Source organism: Podarcis pityusensis, assembly GCF_964106645.2.
Source record: "Podarcis pityusensis genome assembly, chromosome: 5".
Taxonomy (NCBI): Eukaryota; Metazoa; Chordata; class Lepidosauria; order Squamata; family Lacertidae; genus Podarcis; species Podarcis pityusensis.
In genome coordinates, this window is record NC_138032.1 from 38,216,393 (window position 1) to 38,234,179 (window position 17,787).

The 17,787-nt window shown below is 43.9% G+C and overlaps 1 protein-coding gene and 2 long non-coding RNA genes across 4 annotated transcripts in view; 2 read left to right on the plus strand and 1 right to left on the minus strand.

Moving 5' to 3' along the window:
* The window catches only part of TSPEAR (thrombospondin type laminin G domain and EAR repeats), a 36,624-nt gene extending 21,380 nt beyond the window's left edge, over positions 1-15,244 (minus strand). Inside the window, exons 1-5 of one of the 2 annotated variants that reach the window (XM_081007296.1) lie at positions 15,104-15,216; positions 6,984-7,027; positions 5,244-5,464; positions 3,699-3,937; positions 1,717-1,807 (exon numbers count right to left, since the gene is read on the minus strand). In XM_081007296.1, the coding sequence (XP_080863422.1) occupies positions 1,717-1,807; positions 3,699-3,937; positions 5,244-5,399 (486 nt within the window). In that variant the 5' untranslated portion in view covers positions 5,400-5,464; positions 6,984-7,027; positions 15,104-15,216. Of the gene's footprint in view, positions 1-1,716; positions 1,808-3,698; positions 3,938-5,243; positions 5,465-6,983; positions 7,028-15,103 lie in introns of both variants that reach the window. The other variant, XM_081007295.1, reaches the window with a different exon arrangement.
* Positions 321-9,470, plus strand: LOC308478085. The gene is made up of 2 exons (XR_013986863.1): positions 321-714; positions 8,978-9,470. It is a non-coding gene; the product is annotated as an uncharacterized lncRNA (long non-coding RNA).
* On the plus strand, positions 10,396-15,656 carry LOC308478084. Its single transcript, XR_013986862.1, has 2 exons — positions 10,396-10,935; positions 15,112-15,656. It is a non-coding gene; the product is annotated as an uncharacterized lncRNA (long non-coding RNA).
* Positions 15,657-17,787: the final 2,131 nt, after the last annotated feature.

The following is a 17,787-nucleotide window of genomic DNA, read 5'->3' on the forward strand; positions in this document are numbered from 1 at the left end:
TGATGGGAGTTGTAGTCCAACAACATCTGGGGACCCACAGGTTGAGAAAGGCTGGTCTAGAGGGTGGCACCAGGGGCGGAGGAAGGGGGGTGCAGTGGGTGTGGGCCGCCTCGGGTGTCAACACTGATGGGGGTGACAAAATGGTGGGCAGCACTCACCGTGGGGCCTGCAGCATGCCCGAGTCATGCGTTTCTCCTGGAAGAGACACGGTGGCACATTCTCTGTGCGGCCCAAATGGTCCACCCGCTGCCTCCTCTCCAGCTGTAGGGCGGCTGACTGGGAGGAGGCAGGCAGACTCCAGAGGCCCCATGGTGCAGCCCACTCCTATGGGTTGATCGCCTCGCCCTCACCCTGCCCCTATGCTTCCTCCGCCACTGGGTGGCACTGCCTGTCCCCTTCCTTCTCATAAGTCTCAGCATTGCCCCTCAGCCAGAAGAAAGACGGGGACAAAAATAGAATCAGTTGGCTCCGCCTCTCATTGGTTCTGGCTCCACCCACTGTTGACCTTCCTGCCTTCTGGCCCACCAATCCCAATAGCCACCAGCCAGCACTGCTGAAGAGGGTTCCAAGTCAGATGATGCAGCAGTCCCCGTCCCTTCAACACTGCTTGGCCTGAAAACATGGCTCCTCCAGTATCCTCAGAGTTTGACTTCGCCTGCAGTGTCTCTTGCTCCACCATTACACAGGAACATGTAACTGCAGAACAGGCCCCAGGTATGTTAAGTGTCGGCCAGAAAAGAAAAACAGAAAACTAGGGGAGTGGAATGCCCTGCTTGGTGATAATGGCTGGCTGAAACAGAAGCATTCCTGTTAGGAAGAACATAGAAAACTGGCTCATGCAGAGCCAGACCCTCAGTCCATCTGCCTCAGCGTTATTTCTATCGCTGGCTATCAATAGTTAACTAATTCTCAGTAGGAGAATTAATCCTCCTTCTTGGAGGAGCCAGGGATTGAACCTGGGACTTTCTGCAAGTTAAACACGTGCTCTACCACTGAGCTTTGGCCCTTCCCATTGCTAGAAGAATGGGTATGCTGCAACATTTTGTTGCAGTCTCTACTTATCTCTATACTATACTTAAATTGGTCAGCTTCCTCAGAGAATCAAGGGAACTGAATGAATTTATTAATACGGTCACAGACCAGCGCCAACACACACAACATCACAGATCATAAAAAAAATATATCAAAAATACAGAGGACAATATGAGTATAACAAGCATTTAAATATAAAAATTAAAATTAATTATTAGCATGCCCCCTGCAATTAACATTTGGGGGTTTGGTCACCATGGGATACCACTTGCTTCCTGCGACTAATTGCAGCCGCACAGAATTTGGCTACATTTAATGTAGTCTTGGGATTCTTGTCCTCTAGCAGTGGTTCCAAACCATGGTGTTCCGACTCTTTCCTGGACTTCCACAAAACAGGTGCAATAAAAGTCAAACGTATATCCTCATAAAGACGACAACGTAACAGTACATGAATCAAGGGAACTGTATTTCCATAAGGGGGGAGCTAGGAATCTCAAACAAGGAATTCTCAGTATCTTGCCAAGCTATAATTCTCAAAATGGTTTGGGGGTACCAATGAAAGTTAAAGTGATATTAAACGGGCATGCATTGATAATGCACATCTCCATCCCCATGTATGGCAGAGTCAGCCCATTGTATGCTGAATGGCTATGATAATCTCTTCAACACAAATAGTGTACTCACAGTGAAGAAACCTTTTCTTCTCCTTCTGCTCCCTACATAAAACCGGGATCCTGTCACAGTCAAAGATGTGGGGAAAACAGCATCTGTAATCCTAAGGGGAATAAAAAAGGAAAGGACATATGTATCCAGACAGTTAAGTCATCATCACTGGTAACAGCAGAGGTAAATAGACTTACACCTTCCATCTGGGCTCTTGATGTGTGCATTCATACATCAAGGGTTGGGGAACCTGAAGTCCATGGGCCTATTGTGGCCCCTCAAGCCTTTCTCTCTGGCCCCTGAGACTCTCCCCAGGCCAGAATCCTTCCCAGCCACACCTTCTAATGGCCCTACTTCACAATCTCCTTCAGTTCTTTTGCCTGGCTGGAATGTCCTTGAACTCTCTGCTGTTGCCTCTTGCTTCCCTGGATGAAGGCTAGAGAGGTGTTTGTGTACAGAAACTAGCTTACTATAAAATGCACATTCATTGCTCCGCCCACTTTTACTCTAGGCTCCACCCATCCCTGGAATGTGACACACATACACTCCTCAAATGTTGCCTAGAAGGGAATGCAGGCTGGAAAATGCCCTCTACCCTTGCAGTAAGGTTTACCATGAAGACACAGGAAGTTCCTGCTTCACCACCTTCCCTAGTTTGAATAGGAGCAGCAAACCATGGCCCCCTAGCTTGGCATTATGTCCAAGTCAGGGGCTGTGGTTTGTTTCACTTCAAAGAAGCCATGATGGGACACAAAGATTTGTTCTTAGCTTATCAATCTTGGACAATACAGGTGTCTGGCTCAGAGGGTTAGCTCCTCCAGGAGTCAGGGAATAAACTACTTACAGGCAACTCTCAATTCACACAGGGGTTTTGTTCCAAGGCACCTCGCATTTAAGTGAAATTGCATACATTTGAAAGACCATTGGAAAAGTCTGAGTGTATGCACAGTCGTGCACCTATTGAGCACATGTAAATGGGGAGTCGCCTGTACAGTGGTACCTAAGGTTACAGATGCTTCAGGTTACAGATGCTTCGGGTTACAGACTCTGCTAACCCAGAAATAGTACCTCGGGTTAAGAACTTTGCTTCAGGATGAGAACAGAAATTGTGCTCCGGTGGTGCGACAGCAGCGGGAGGCCCCATTAGCTAAAGTGGTGCTTCAGGTTAAGAACAGTTTCAGGTTAAGAACAGACCTCCAGAACGAATTAAGTTCTTAACCCGAGGTACCACTGTACTATATTTTTGTTTATAAAGTTGTGCAAAATAGGGTTGCAGTTTATCTGCTGTTTCTGCAATCCATTTGTGCCTTCAATCCTTTCAGGCGGCTATGACAGGCTAATTGCTCCCATGACATTGCATCTTGTTGCCCTAGTTGCTTACCCACCCTATCTACAATCCCACTTTCATAGTCTGGAGGCCAGACTAGAGTATAGGGCACCATTAGGCAGCAGGTGGGGGCCCCAAATGCAGCCCTTTAGCCCCTGGGGCTCTCTACCAGCCCCTCCCCAGGACACATGCAGGGTACGGCTATCACTGGCTACTAGCCATAATGGCTGTGCTCTGCCTGCACAGTCGAAGGCAGTAGTGCTTCTGAATACCAGTTGACGGAAACTGCAAGAGGGGAGAGTGTTCTTGTGCTGGGGTGTTGCCAGAGAGTTTGCCACATATATCTGGCTGGCCACTCTGAGAACAGGATGCTGGACTAGATAGGCCACTGGCCTGATCCAGCAGGCTTTTCTTACATTCTCACACACCCTCCCATAAGCCGCTCCCTCCTGTGATAATGCCTCTTGTTTGTCTGGAAGGCGGATGGAGGTGTGTGTATGTGTGTCTGTAGAAAACCAGAGGCAGGTTTTGGCTAGGACCTGATGAAAAGAGCTCCCACGTTTTGCACAAAGCCTTCAGACTTCCCAGTTCTGGGCAGTGCAATTTTCCATGCAGCCCCAACCCAGGGATGGTGGTGGTGGCAAAATTACCCCTGAATTGTACGTGCTTCACGTACACATCTGTGGGGATGCTGCAGTCCACAGTGAGAGAGAAGGAGCCTTTAGTTACTGCCAGTACCAGTGTGTGCCACTGATTGTCTGCCAAAAATACGTCCCGGAAGGTGACCCGTGTCTGCCAGCCATTGGAAAGCTCTCTGCTCCAGAAGATGAAGTGAATTTTATTCCTCGAATATCGGAGTCCAAGCAGCAGAGTGTCACTGTTTTCCTCCAAAACCGTAAAGATGTACTCGTTTCTCTGAAAGGACAGTTAAAGGCTGTTAGTCGGAAAGCTTCCCCCTGCTCCTCCTATTTATCAACCTGATCTGTCAAAAAATTTTGTAAAAAAGAAAAGAAAACCTTTAATCCTAAGCATCGGAGGAACAATAAGGTTCACAGAATAAATGTCCTCCAAAACTCATTTTTTGAAAACACAGTTAAGCTTGTCAGCCTGAAATACATTATTTTCTTCTACCAGCATATGAATCACTAATTTAATTTTTTGAGCACTCTGGCCCCAGCTTTACAATACATTTAAAGCAGTATCATACCACTTTTAACTGTCATAGCTTCCTTCCAAAGAATCCTGGGAAGTGTGGTTTGTTAAGAGTGCTGAGAGTTATTAGGACGGCCCTATTTACCTCAGAGAACTACAATTCCCAGTTCTCTGTGTACACCACCTTAAAACTCATCTACGGGGCTCTCTGGCTAACTTCAGATTGAAACTGGTATGGCAGGGAACACCTCAAAACACAGTACAGTGGAACCTTGGTTCCCGAATGGCTTAGTTGACAAACAAATCGACTCCCGAACACCACAAACCCGGAAGTAAGTGTTCTGGTTTGTGAATGTTTTTTGGAAGCCGAATGTCCATTTCGGCTGTCGGCATTGTTTCCGGGGCCAATCAGCCAATCAGAAGCCGCACCTTGGTTTTCGAACGTTTTGGAAGTTGAACGGACTTCCAGAACGGATAGAGTTCGAGAACCAAAGTACCACTGTATTTAATAAGAAATGACAGGATAGAGGCAAACATTGTGTGTACACTGATTCCCAAACCTGTGGTGGGAACGCACTGGATGCAGAGTGAACAGGGAGTGTGTACACAGCCTAACTTCCAAATAAAGATAGAATCAAGCTCCAGTTTCATTTTGTTTCCTGTGCTATCACAATCCAGGAAAAAAAGCAAACCCCAGGATGTTTTTCCAAGTTCTTTTTTTAAGGATATAATTCATAAAGTACACCATGACCAATTAAAGATTATCTCTTGTCACCTGTGACAGTTTTATTTCAGCACCTACAGCATAAATTATGCATAGTGATTCTATCAGGCATCTGAGTACATTTACATCCAAGTAAATTTGCCAACAACTGTTCCAGTTACAGTTTATATGGAATGAACTATTTAAATCATGTGATATTGCAAAGTTTGCCAAATTGATTACAGTAATAATTAAGCTCAGGTTTAGAAAACTGAATTCACCAACCACGATTTTATCGGTGGATACGTGATTCTGGATACGTGATTCTGCTCTAGTGTAAAAAAAAAAAGCCTACCACATGCTTACCTTGGACCGCATGGGGAAAGCTTTTAGGGTGACCACAATGGAGAATTCCTCTGGGAAGATGTCACAGTATATGAAAATCCGTGATGCTGGAAAACTGAGAAAGCGAGGGCGCATTGCAGAGAACTGGAAGCCACGTGCTCCTTGGATCTGGATCATCCGTATCCCACTCTTCACCCCATTCACAGGAACCACTTCGGAGAGAATATCCAAAGGACGCAGATCTACACCAGAGACAGCAACAAAATGCATTACTAAAACTGGGGGAACACAGCAAAGGGCTACAAAGCCTGTTCCTGAAAGGCCAGGCACTTATGCCAGGAAAACAGCTTCCAGATTAATCAAAATAATGGGAAGAACTGATTAGCTGGCTGCATGCAGAAGATTTTTTCTTAACCCATCTGTTTTTTTTAACCAAACAGAGATAAGGACATTGACATAGAATTGAAAGTGGACCATCAAGTCCTATGGTTGCCAGATATCCCTTATTCTAAGCAAGCGCCTTTTATTTTTTGAAACTAAACACTTATTCCATCTCAGGGCAGCCCACAAGATAGAAATGCAAGATGAAAACACAAATAAGTAGTTAAAACCAAAATAATAAAACAATAGCCCCACCCTCCCACAAACACATTTAAAAGGTGGTAAAATACAAATCAGCCAAAGATCTGGTTGAAGAGGAACATTTTCACCTGTCACCTAAATATATACCGTATTTTTTGCACCATAACACTCACTTTTTTCCTCCTAGAAAGTAAGGGAAAATGTCTGTGCGTGTTATGGAGGGAATGCCTACGGGTGGCATGCCTATGGATTTTCCTCCTCTAAAAACTACGTGCGTGTTATGGTCGGGTGCGTGTTACAGAGCGAAAAATACGGTCTACAGTGGTACCTCTTCTTACGAACGCGATCTGTTCCGGGGTGCCGTTTGTATCCTGAAAAGTCCATAAGTAGAGTGCCGCTTCTGCGCATGCGCACACGACGAACCCGGAAGTAAACACTTCCAGGTTTGCCACGTTTGTAACCTGCAAAGCCACAACGTGAAGCAAACGTAACACGAGGTATGACTATATAATGAAGGTGCCAGGTGAACCTCCCTGGGGAGAGAATTTCACAAACTGAGAGCCACTGGAGAGGCACACAAAGAAGGGCCTCAGATGATGAACATAGCCAGGATGAATTTATATGGGGAGAAGCAGTCCTTGAGGCATTGCAGTCCTGAGCCATTTAATAAAGACCAGACATTGTCTAACCTCCATGTGAGTTTTGCGCCATCAAATCAGGATGGATGCTCGACAAACAGATGATTTCAGCAGCCCAGAATCCGACAACCGCAGCATTACTAGATAGATATGGATATGAGGTTCCAGGGATTTGGCCTCAGGCCTAGCTATCAACAAACTCACTCAAATCTACGTACGTCTCCACAAAAAGATAGGCAGTTTCCAAATAATTCAGATTATTCACAGAAGAAAGGAAGACACATGTGTGGCCCTAGGGCATCACATGGACTGAGGGAAAAAGAAAAGAGGATAAGCCGCTATGACAGAAAACATCTGGTAAGCACAGACACCAGCCTCGCAGGACCAGCTGAGCCGCGTGAAGATTGTCTGCGGTGTTTCAAACAAACACCAGCAACACCAAATTAGGTCCATTTAGCAGCAGGGAAAACACCCACCGTTTGATGTCTTCCCAAATATTGTGCTGGGGGGTGGGGGCAAATAGGAAGGGATTAAACCTTACCTGGAGGCTCCACATGCTTATGCAACACCTATATAATTTCTTTCCTTAAAAAGGAAAAAAAGAAACCCACATTTTAAATTAACTGCTATTCTTTGCCTAAGGAGGAAAAGGAAATGGTGGTCTTGAGCCATTGCAAGAAAATTGCCTGATAATTGTATGGAAGTGATAGCCATTTTGTAATTCTGTCATTAATAGTTGGAAGTAAGGAAGGCTCAATACACACCATGCATTTAAAACACATGACTCCCCCCACAAAATTATGGGAACTGAAGTTTACCCCTCACAGAGCTACCATTTCCAGCACCTGTTGTTAACCAACAACAGTTCCTTGAATTATTTGGGGGTAGTCATGTGCTTTAAAAGTATAGTAAATGTAGACGGCCTTTAATTGCAGTTCTAACCTTCCTCGTTTGGGATTAAGAGCCAATGAGTCCAGCTGGGCAGCCACAGCACACAGGCAGCCAGCTTTTCTCTTGATCTAGGTTGAACAAGCTACCTTGAAGAGTTGTACAACTCAAAAAACCTTGCATTCATCTATCCCAACTAAAGATTGGCAAAGTAAATTATCCTGTGCCTGCAACTGATTCACCAGATTTGGTTGGATGCTGTCATTAATGTTGTTTTCATTTCCTGTATCAGTCAGCATGCCGTTAGTCACATCAAAGCTACTGGGCTTTTCCTTAGCCCTCAAGTTTACCCCCTTGCAGATGTTTTATGAATGCAAGAATGGTGAGAGGCATGTGCACATCTATATATATTAGTTTTGAGATCTGAAAGATCCTACACGTTCTGATGTGTCTTCAGATGGATGCATGGAGGTAGGATATATACAACAAACTTCTGCACCTCCACGCATGCATATATAATACTAAAAATAGGTTTGGCTTCTTATTTCCTTTTTTCTCTCCCAAGCCTAATGACTGGGGTTACAGGAGAGGGGCGAGTGAGTGCCCCTCCACACAGGTGCTATATTAGTGGTGGATTGATTCTGCTTTCATTTGTTGTGTGACATTTCCTCAATGCTACCACATGGCTGTTGCCCAGGGAGGCTACAGAGCAACAAAACTGGGACAAAAATAAACAGGAAGCAGGAAGTTATGGGATATGCACTGATTGGAAATGAAGCAGTGCGACTGCCCCCAAACTTTTGCAGATGCAAACTATGTTGAAAGTGGGATCATGTTTGAGCACCTAATAGCATCATGAGCACAAAGGATCATGGATGTGAAAAAAGGGGTGTCTGCAGGAACCCTGTGTGCATGTGGGGGAGAATGTGCTGCATGCCAGATGCCCACAACAGTTTCTCTAGTTTGCAAATGTGCCCATGGCAGGGGCGTGGGGGGCACATTTATTGGGTGGGGGTGCTGCTCACACTGCCCTCCCCAAACCTCGCTTCACAAGGCTGGGATCATTCCAGCCTTGCAAAGAGGCTCAGAGCTGGTGTCACTTTGGCAAGAGCTGGGCTGGCATGCAGTGGGCTCCTTTTGTCCAGCTCTCCCGGCACATGTGTGCGCCCGCCCTGGGCGCCATTAAAGCACACTTCACCGCTGGCCCATGGGAGTCCAAAAATGTTGACACCCCCTGATGTAAATGAACTACCCATTTTAAAAAATCAGATCCCTTCTCCTAGATCCTTAGGTGTGATGCTCCTCCTCAAGTAGACAAAGTTGCTCCGTGTTGCTTTCTTCAATGGGAAGACTGACTGTGGTAGGTCACCACAGGCACTTTGAGCAGCTCAGCTGTCTGCGGCTTGCAGACAGATTCCTCGGAGATGCTGGAGCACCTCGGCCTCAAACTGACGTAAAATGAAAGCCAAAGCAGTTATTTTCAGTTCACCTCCCACATTATACAGACGCTCTTAATGATTAAAGTGCAGCGAGGGATTATGCAGAATCTTATTAATGATTACAGAACAGCAGCTGCGGATACTTGAGAGAAGTGAGGCAAATTATGTTGCGAAGACTCTGACTAGATCCTTCTTTCACTTTTAACAGAGACTCGAGGAGGGCCACATCATCCGAGAGATCAAGGGAATGCCTGGGGCAGCCTTTTCAAAAGCTCTTAAGTTACACAGGAGCCGAAATCTCCCTTGGCTGGCAAAGAGATGGAGCTCCACTCTGGGCCCTAAAGAGAAGAAAGCAGGGAGCAGGGAGGGAAAGCAGCCTGACTGCAGCCCTGCTTCTAAAATAACCAAACTGGCATAGCACTCTGGATGCACAAAGTCCCTCAGAACCTCACAAGCACAACAGCCTGCTTGAGATATTTATGCTGCATACGATTTAAACGTCAGCTTTTCATTTGTATAAGGTGTTTGAACTTGCAAGCGTAATGCTATTCCTGCAAAATCTCCACAGCAAACATTCATATTAACATGTTCACTTGAAGTTATACAACTGGGGTTGGGAGTGAGGAATATGCCCTTCATATCTTCTGTGTGAAAACACTCAAAAAAGCATCAGGTTGCATAATATACAAGTGTTCTAAAAACTACATGACATCTTAATTTCGGCCACGTGCAACCATCAGTTCGGTGGGTTTGATCTGGCAGCTCTAAAAGATTGTGATGGAAGCACCTGCCAGGTGTACTGGGAGTGGTTCCTCATGTCTCTGAAACGCACTGGAGAGAATCAGCCTTTGGTATTGTCAGTACATGCAATGCGTTCAACTTTGCCAGTTATCCATCAGTCTGGTTGTTCGTCAGATGGCAGATGTGTGCCAGGCCCTAAGAGATGGAGGCCATTCTCCATTCCTGTAGCAGGAATTCAGCACAACTCTCAGACTTAAGGCTAGTTGGCTGAGTTCTCCTGTTGAACATGTTCCACTTAATTATTTTAAACTGAAACTCAGAGGCCTATATGGGTGAACTCTAGAAAGGGGTGTGGATCAGGGCCTCTGCATGCCCATCGTGTCTCAATTTAAGAATTCCTGTCTCAGAACAAAGGCTGTGTTTGAGGGCTTTCTAGATCAGCCTTCTGGATGCCTTCTTACTAAAGAGTTCCCCAAGTGCAGGGTTTTTTCCTGGGGACACTCAAGAGTACGCAGTACTGACACCCTTTTTTCTAGAAGAAAAGCACTGTCCAAGCTCAAGGAATTTTAGCTGCAGAATGGAACTCCCCACCCTCTCTTCTCCCTGCTCGCACCCCATAATTTGTTCTGGAGGGTTGGGGGCACCACTAGAACACATTTAGCGGTTGCACAGGGAACTTTCACTGTGAACTGAAAACTCCTCATGCTAGGGGAACTGTTTAGTGAAATACTGCCTTAGATGTTTCAGTCTATAGCTGAAATGCATATGCAATTGATACTAATTGTTACTTGTGCAACAGGGCTTTCCCCCATCCCCTCCCCCTTCAGCCCCCCAAAATTGGCTCAAGGGGGTTGAGAGAACCAAAAGAGCAGCACGGGGGGGGGGACTAGGGGGTGTTTCATCCGGCAAATTGCAATGCTTATGCAGATGGAACAATTGAAATAGTACAATGTTGTATGTGCGCAACGTCCAATACTATTCCTACTCAGAGTAGATCCATTCACATTAATGGCCATAACTAACATAGGTTCATTTATTCCAGCGGGTCAGAGTAGGACTTAGTTGACTACAACCCTGTATCTCCATTGCTTTTATACACTCTTAGGCAAATTGTTTTCTTGCTTTTTTATATTTCTCTAGGGCCGAGTTCTTTGGGAACGTCCGCCCCTTGTCCATTCTTTCATGTCCTGTATGCTTCTGGATCCATCTTCACGCTGAAGATTTGATGCATTCATGTGGGCAAATGGAATTTGCTTTACAGCCCACGCTGCTCCTGCAAAATCTCGAAGCAAACATTCCACTTTGAGAACTGGCACAGCTCATGAGAGATGTGCTTTCCTGTGCCACTGGCATTTCCCACGCTCCCAGTTGTGTGCTGTAGCACCAGACTGGTTAACAACTACTGTGTAAAGAAAAGAATCAAAGGTTGTGCAGTTAGATTGCACTGGAATTCCTTCACAAATTTAATAAATAATATATGTACTAGTTGGTTGCCTTGAGCCACTGCTCAGTCAAGGTGTTGCTACACCTAATATGTGCAGTTTGTACTGAAATGTGCACCAGACCCACCATCAAAGGGTTACAATTATTCTTCCTTGGTAAAGACTAAGATTGAAACAGATTTAAAAACTCACACACAAAAGAAATCTCCGCCTAGCATGATATGGTTTCTGTGCCTTTTCCTCATTTTTCAAATAAAAAACTTAAGACTAAATATTGTTTCTTCTTCAGATACAATCCATTAATTTATCCATCTTCGTGGTCCCTGTTATTTTAATGAGTTAATATTTAGCAGATGGTGCAGAAAGCCGTTTCCACTGCCTGACAAATACAACATTTTCTGCCACCGATAAATTCAATATAAGTAGTCTAAGAGGGGGCTGTTGTTGTCTTGTGTCTAGATTATGTAACGGAACCATAGAAGATCCTGATCTTATCGCAATTCTAGATATTTGAAATACCCCATGCAATACACAAATCCTTCATCTGAAAGGATAACATATGGAAATTAATGTTATGCAGTACAATATTACAACACTGAACATTAAGCTCAGGATGGAGAGGGGATTTCCCTGCTTCAGCGCACCGTAAAAATAAACGCAGACAAAAAAAATCTCCTGAACCTGGCAAAAGAAATCTCATCCGGGGTTCAAAAGGTAAAATTTACCATGGAATGGGGATTCCCCCATTATTTCCCTTGACTACATTTTAAATAACTTCCAACAGTTGACATAAGGCAATATGGTTTTTTTAACAGTGGGAAAGGCACCGGCAATGTCACTTCCAGGAGAGTATAGCTGTGCAATTGTTTCAGTAATTTAAAATAAATAAAGAAAACCTAGGAAATGGGCTGAAATCAAACTTGCATCCCTAGAGATTGCTCAGCAGCCCCAGAAGAAGAACCCAACTATGTGAAGAGACGTCAGGAGCAAGCCAGGTGTTTCTTCTGGGATCAGTGTGCTCCTCGCACACACAAGATTTTTGAAGCATCCACAAAACATCGAAATCAAAACACTAGTCTGTATTCCCCTCCCCCAAATTTACCCTTGGTGAGGAAAACCAAAGCTGTTCTCAACGACCCATTTGCAACACCACCACCACCATATTAAATCCCTTTTAGAAAGCACCCGGAGAGGTACAATACACAAGCATAAAATTGTGTATTGCTGTGCTGTCCAGAAATCAGTTCATTATCCTAGATTACTAACCTCAGGAATCGAAGAATCTTGCTTATTTAAGACACATATGGAAGAATAGTTTAAGTAACATATACTCAGTTTACACTTCCCTCTATCTCTCTCTTGCGCGCACACACACACACACACAGAGAGAGAGAGAGAGAGAGAGAGAGAGAGAGAGATTCACTATGCTTGGTCAGTTTGGTGAGGAACCCTCCAGATGTTGCTAGACTAGGAGTAGGGAATCCAACAACATCTGGAGGGCCACATGTTTCCCACTGCTGATATGAATGGAAAAGAACCACAAGTGGAATAGAAATAATCACCCATCACCCATCACTTAGTTTCAAAGACTAAAAGCACTTAGCAATATGTAACTATAAAGAGCTTTGAAGAACTTATGCAGTCTGTTCGAACATTTTGCTCTCCTTTTTCCATCGAGGGGCAATTCAGAAATGTTCTATACTCGGGAGGATTTTATCCTTGAAATGACCCTGCTGAAATTGACATTAGTCCTTCTTCTTACTGGAATTGAGTTTTTATTCTCAGGTTCAAAGCAAGACAGATTACTAATGACTGAAACTGCTTTGATTTTGTATTGGTGAGGGGAGAAAATATGTGCAGATATATTTTAAAAAGTGTATTTAATTGGTTCCTTGTCAGTTATGTATCTTACTGGCCAGTTCCAAACATTGGACACCCTCAGATATGTGCGGGGAAATGATGACCTCACCAAAATTGAAACCGTGTGCAGGAAAGAAAACAGGTCAGAATAGATTTGGACTTGCAAATGGACATTTCCAGACTACCCTGTTGAGCTCGTTCACTGCAATGTGTCTTGGGACAATCCAGAAAGCACATCGCTGCCTGTTACAATATTCCCGCTTGCCAAGAGAAGGCATCAAAAAAATGTTGACCGGGCATGCCTAGATGTAATTACACTTACAGATAAGCCCATGGGCACATAAACTATCATGTTATATGAATATTTTAGATTTAATTCTTGTGATTCCAAGGGGAATTTAGCATTTTGTGTTTATACTTGCTTTTATTCTTTCTGTCAGGTTTATGTTTTGCGTCATCCCTGCCATTAGTAAAGTGCTTAGAAGTTCTATTTGCAAACAAGTAGTATATTAAATGCTGTTAACAACAAATCAAAATATAAATGGTTTAATTTCTATGCAAAGTTAAAATTACATTGACAAATCCTGAAAACCTAGTGAGTTAACTGTGGGGTAGATTCTCTCCACCCACCACAAAATAACTGTTTAGTAGAAGCAAACGAAGGCAATGCATATAACTAGTCATCAGCTCAAGATGGCAAACACATTCATTTTCTATATTCGTGTAGACACTTGCAAAGAGAGAAACAATTTCTCTGGTGCTTTTAACAAGGATCAGTAGCTCTAGCACAGCATGAACATTTGAACCGAGTCTCAAAGCTAGAGTTGTTTTGTTAGATGTAGAACAAAATTCCTATGCAGAAGAAATGCATTTTAGGAATGAATGTAAATCTCAGATGAAGATAGTAATGTGCAATGGTTGCACACGTGGGGATTATTTTGCTCTGTGCCCATACTTGGGAAGCACCGAAAACCACAGCTTGTTGGCATATGTCCCTTGCATGGTCATTTGTGATGTGGGTTGCACGTCAATAGCTAGACAGATGTGTCCTCAATGCAGCAGTGTTGTAACATGTGGAGCAGCACTTACCACGCAAAAATATGTTAATATGCGAGACTGAAATACGAAAAGAAAGAAAAGTGGAATGGATTTTTTTTAAAAATAATAATAACAGCACCAAATCTGCCCAGAAAAGCAGAATAAGGTGAGCTTCAGACAGGTGCCAGGAGAGTTTATTAATGCGACTAAACATTTCAGCAAGTGCCTTCATTAGGGGCAACAATTGTGCACGGGTTTTCTGTATTAAAAAGGTGCTTCTAAAAGTTATTTCAGAAGACCCAGCATATATGTCTCCACAGCTGTGGTTCCAATAACTGTAGAGATCAAAGGGCTGAAATTGAAGCCAATTTGTAAAAAAAAAAAAATGTAAAAAAAAAGCTTGACAATGTTGGAGTTTGTCTAAAAAACAGCTCAACAACTTTTCATTTAAAAAGGTCAACAACTTTCGCGGTGTTTTTACTTTTTCAAATATGGCAACCTTATCACGGTTAACAGCCCCAAGAATTTGCTACTTTCAAGAATGCATCTTTGAATACATGGCTAATTGGAAGAGGGGACTGGTGGGGTGGGTGTCAAAATCTTCTCCTTCCTGAATGCCGTGAAAGTTTCCATCAAATGATATTTTAGTAAATTTACTACTGCTACCATCTCAAACACATAGACTAGGGAGAAAACCCCATCGACCACAGGAGGACCTCTGATCAAGCACGCACAGGATCAGGCAGCGTGGCACTTTTGCTTTAATCAACTGAGATTTCTCGAAGAACAAGTGCGAGAGAGAAAAAAAGCATTGTTCTCAAAAGGCTCATCAATATAACTCACTTTCACTCACAACTAGATAACATGACAGAACTGAAAGAAAACTAACTTCCAGGTTAACTAACACAATAACACAGTTCTTGTCTTGCCAAGAGATGCTTCTCCACACAAGGGTTTTGCACAGCTGAAATGGAACCTGACACAGAAAAGTCCAAAGCAGCCAGTTGTTGTTGTTTTATATAAAAAAAATCTACTTCAACCCTACATGATATCTTTGCTGTCCCTCCCATCTTTTAATTCCACACATCATGGTTTATTTCGGGGGGGGGGGATAAGGACTTGGGAGCCCATGTATTTGAGCTCTGAAATATAATCATGATTCCATATTTAGAAGGCAAGTTCATTTGAGGAGCTGAAGATCAGAGGATGAAGTGTAGCCAACCACCCCAACACTGACACCCAGCCCTTCTTACCTGTGCAGTGCTCCCATGACTTTCCTCCTCTGGCCAGGGTCTGCTCAATCCCCCAGTGCAGAAGCACAGCCCAAACCATTAGCAGAGCAGACATCGGAGAACTTTGTCACTCCTGGTCATCATCTAATCTCCTCATATCCTAAACCTCTGCTCTTGGGTCATTCAGAGACCTTACAGGAACATCTTCTTGGGGGGCACCTACAATGAGTGACCCAGCCCTCCAAGGTTCCTGCCCCTCCTAGAAGAAGGGGTTGTATCAGGCTGGTGACCACAGTCTGAATTCTCCCTCTCTCTGCTTCTCCTCATCAGGCTTTCCTCCCAGTGCCACCTAAAACCACTCGTCCAGGCTTAGCCAGCTGCTGTTATTAGGCTGCAAGGTAAGAGGCATTCTCCCCAAAGGGACGCACAAACATAATCAGCAGAGGAAAGCCAGAAAGTGGCTTTCTGGTGTCTAGTTGCTGAAATGCCCCATCCTGAAGAAGCAGGGAGAAAGAGACCTCCCACCAGCCACAAAATAAGCAACAGCAGGAGGCTGCCTTTGCAGACATTTAAATGGAAACTAGCCTGAAAAAGAGGAGGAGAAGTACTGCCTTGGGGAGCTTTTCATCTTTTGCCCAGCCCTCTTGAGGTTGGGTTTTAATGTTTAAGCAAAGGAATTTCCCTCTCCAGCAGAGCCAGTGTTCAGAGGGCATGGCAGATAAAGAGCAGGAGGAGGAGCTCAGCTTTTGTGTGCACCTGAAATCATCATCTCATCTACCGTGATGCTGCAAGCCTAGATTAAGATAGAGCCATGTGCGTGTGTTATGTGCCTTGTCTTCCCGGCTCTGTAATTATTCTCACCCACCAGAGTTTTGCAGAAAAAAAGGGATTCTGAAATAATTAGGCAGTGCTTCACACCACCAATATTACTGCAATTGAAGGGGGTTAGCTGCCTGTCTAAATGCTGTCAAAACTCAATTTGGAATCTATGCGCAGAAAACAAAGGAAACTCATGCTGCTGGGTTTAAGCTGCGTACAAACCAGGCATTAAAAACCACATGTAGAGCACATAGCTTCCTCCAAAGAGTCATGGGAACTGTAGTATAAGGATATTTTGAATTGCAGCTTTGTGAAAGGTAAGCTCCAGCTCACATGATTATTTGGGATAAATCATGTGCTTTAAATGTATTTTAAATGTGTGATATGTACACACAGAGATATTCACTTTGAGGTTGGTGAAGCTGTGGATTTCCCTGAGATGAGGCGGTGGCTGTGAGACGGATGGGGTGGCATGAGAAAAGTGCGAGAAAACATACAGCTTGAGAAGCTCATTAAAATTAAAACAGTAGAATTAGAGACAGAGCTGCAAGGTCTCTAGATAATACCAAACATCCAATTACTGTGGCCACAAAAATGAGAATGCAGTTCTTTAACAATGGGGACTGTTTCCTTGGAAGATAATAAAGGAATGCCTAGGAAGAACATGGGCACCATTCTGTGCCAATTCGTTTTGCAACCTCGTGGTGAATTTGGACCAGTTCAAATACTTCTTCCAGGCTGTTCTTGATAGGGAACAGCCCTGATTAGCCTCCTGAGTCTCGACAAAAAAGTCTATGACTAGATCCTTCCCTCTCCACCACCGCCCTGCATACATGCTGTCCTGGAAACCAAGGGGATTCCTCAATCTCCAGAGCAGAACATTCCAATCAGACAAAGAAATGGAAGGCTTTGTGCCACAGACATCTGAGCTTCTACAAGACAATGGTCTGACCATAGTCTGACCATGACAAGACTGACACAACTACCTGTTCCAGGAAAGGAATATAGTAATAATAATAATAAATTTTATTTATACCCCGCCCTCCCCAGGCAAGACTGGACTCAGGGCAGCTAACGCCAGATATAAAAACAAATTGATTGAAATAAAACTTAAAAGCAAGATTAAAATACAACATAAAAATATTAAAATACAGCCTCATTTCAATGGAAACGCAAATCAAAAACTTTTTGGGGGATAAAAACGTCAAGTCTTCACCAAGGCTAACTTTCCAGACTGGTCCTACATGGGCCAGAAAAAAAGTCAGGGAAGTCCCCAAATAGGAGTTCCATCACAGAAGGGGAAAGGAAAAAGAAGAGGGGGGTTGGGAATCAAACAGATTCCAAGTCGAAGGCCAGGCGGAACAACTCTGTCTTACAGGTCCTGTGGAAAGAAATCAGATCCTGCAGGGCCCTGGTCTCATGAGACAGAGTGTTCCACCAGGCCAGAGCCAGTGTTGAATATAGGAAACTGCCTTGTACAAAGTCAGAAGAACAATTGGTCCATCTAGCTCAGTATTGTCACTGACTGGCTCTCCTTATAGGCAGGTGGGAGTCCTTCCCAATCTTACCTGGAGATGCCAGGAATTGAACCAGGCACTTTTTGAATGCAAAGTCTGTTGGAAATTCTGGTGGCCAAGATCCAAGTTTGGGGCAAGTGAGAGAACCCTTGCAGAGATTTAATATGGCAAAACATACAGCATGGAAATATAGGCTGCAAAACCTTAAAATGTGCCCTTTTCAGTGAATTCCAAAATGTCCCTTTTAAGAGCTCCTTCCATAGTTTCCCACTTCCCCAAGCACACAGATAGACCACAGTTATAAAATGGTTTACTTACAAACCATTTAAAGGTCAGGTTCTTGTGCTTTCCCATACAACGGTCAGAAAA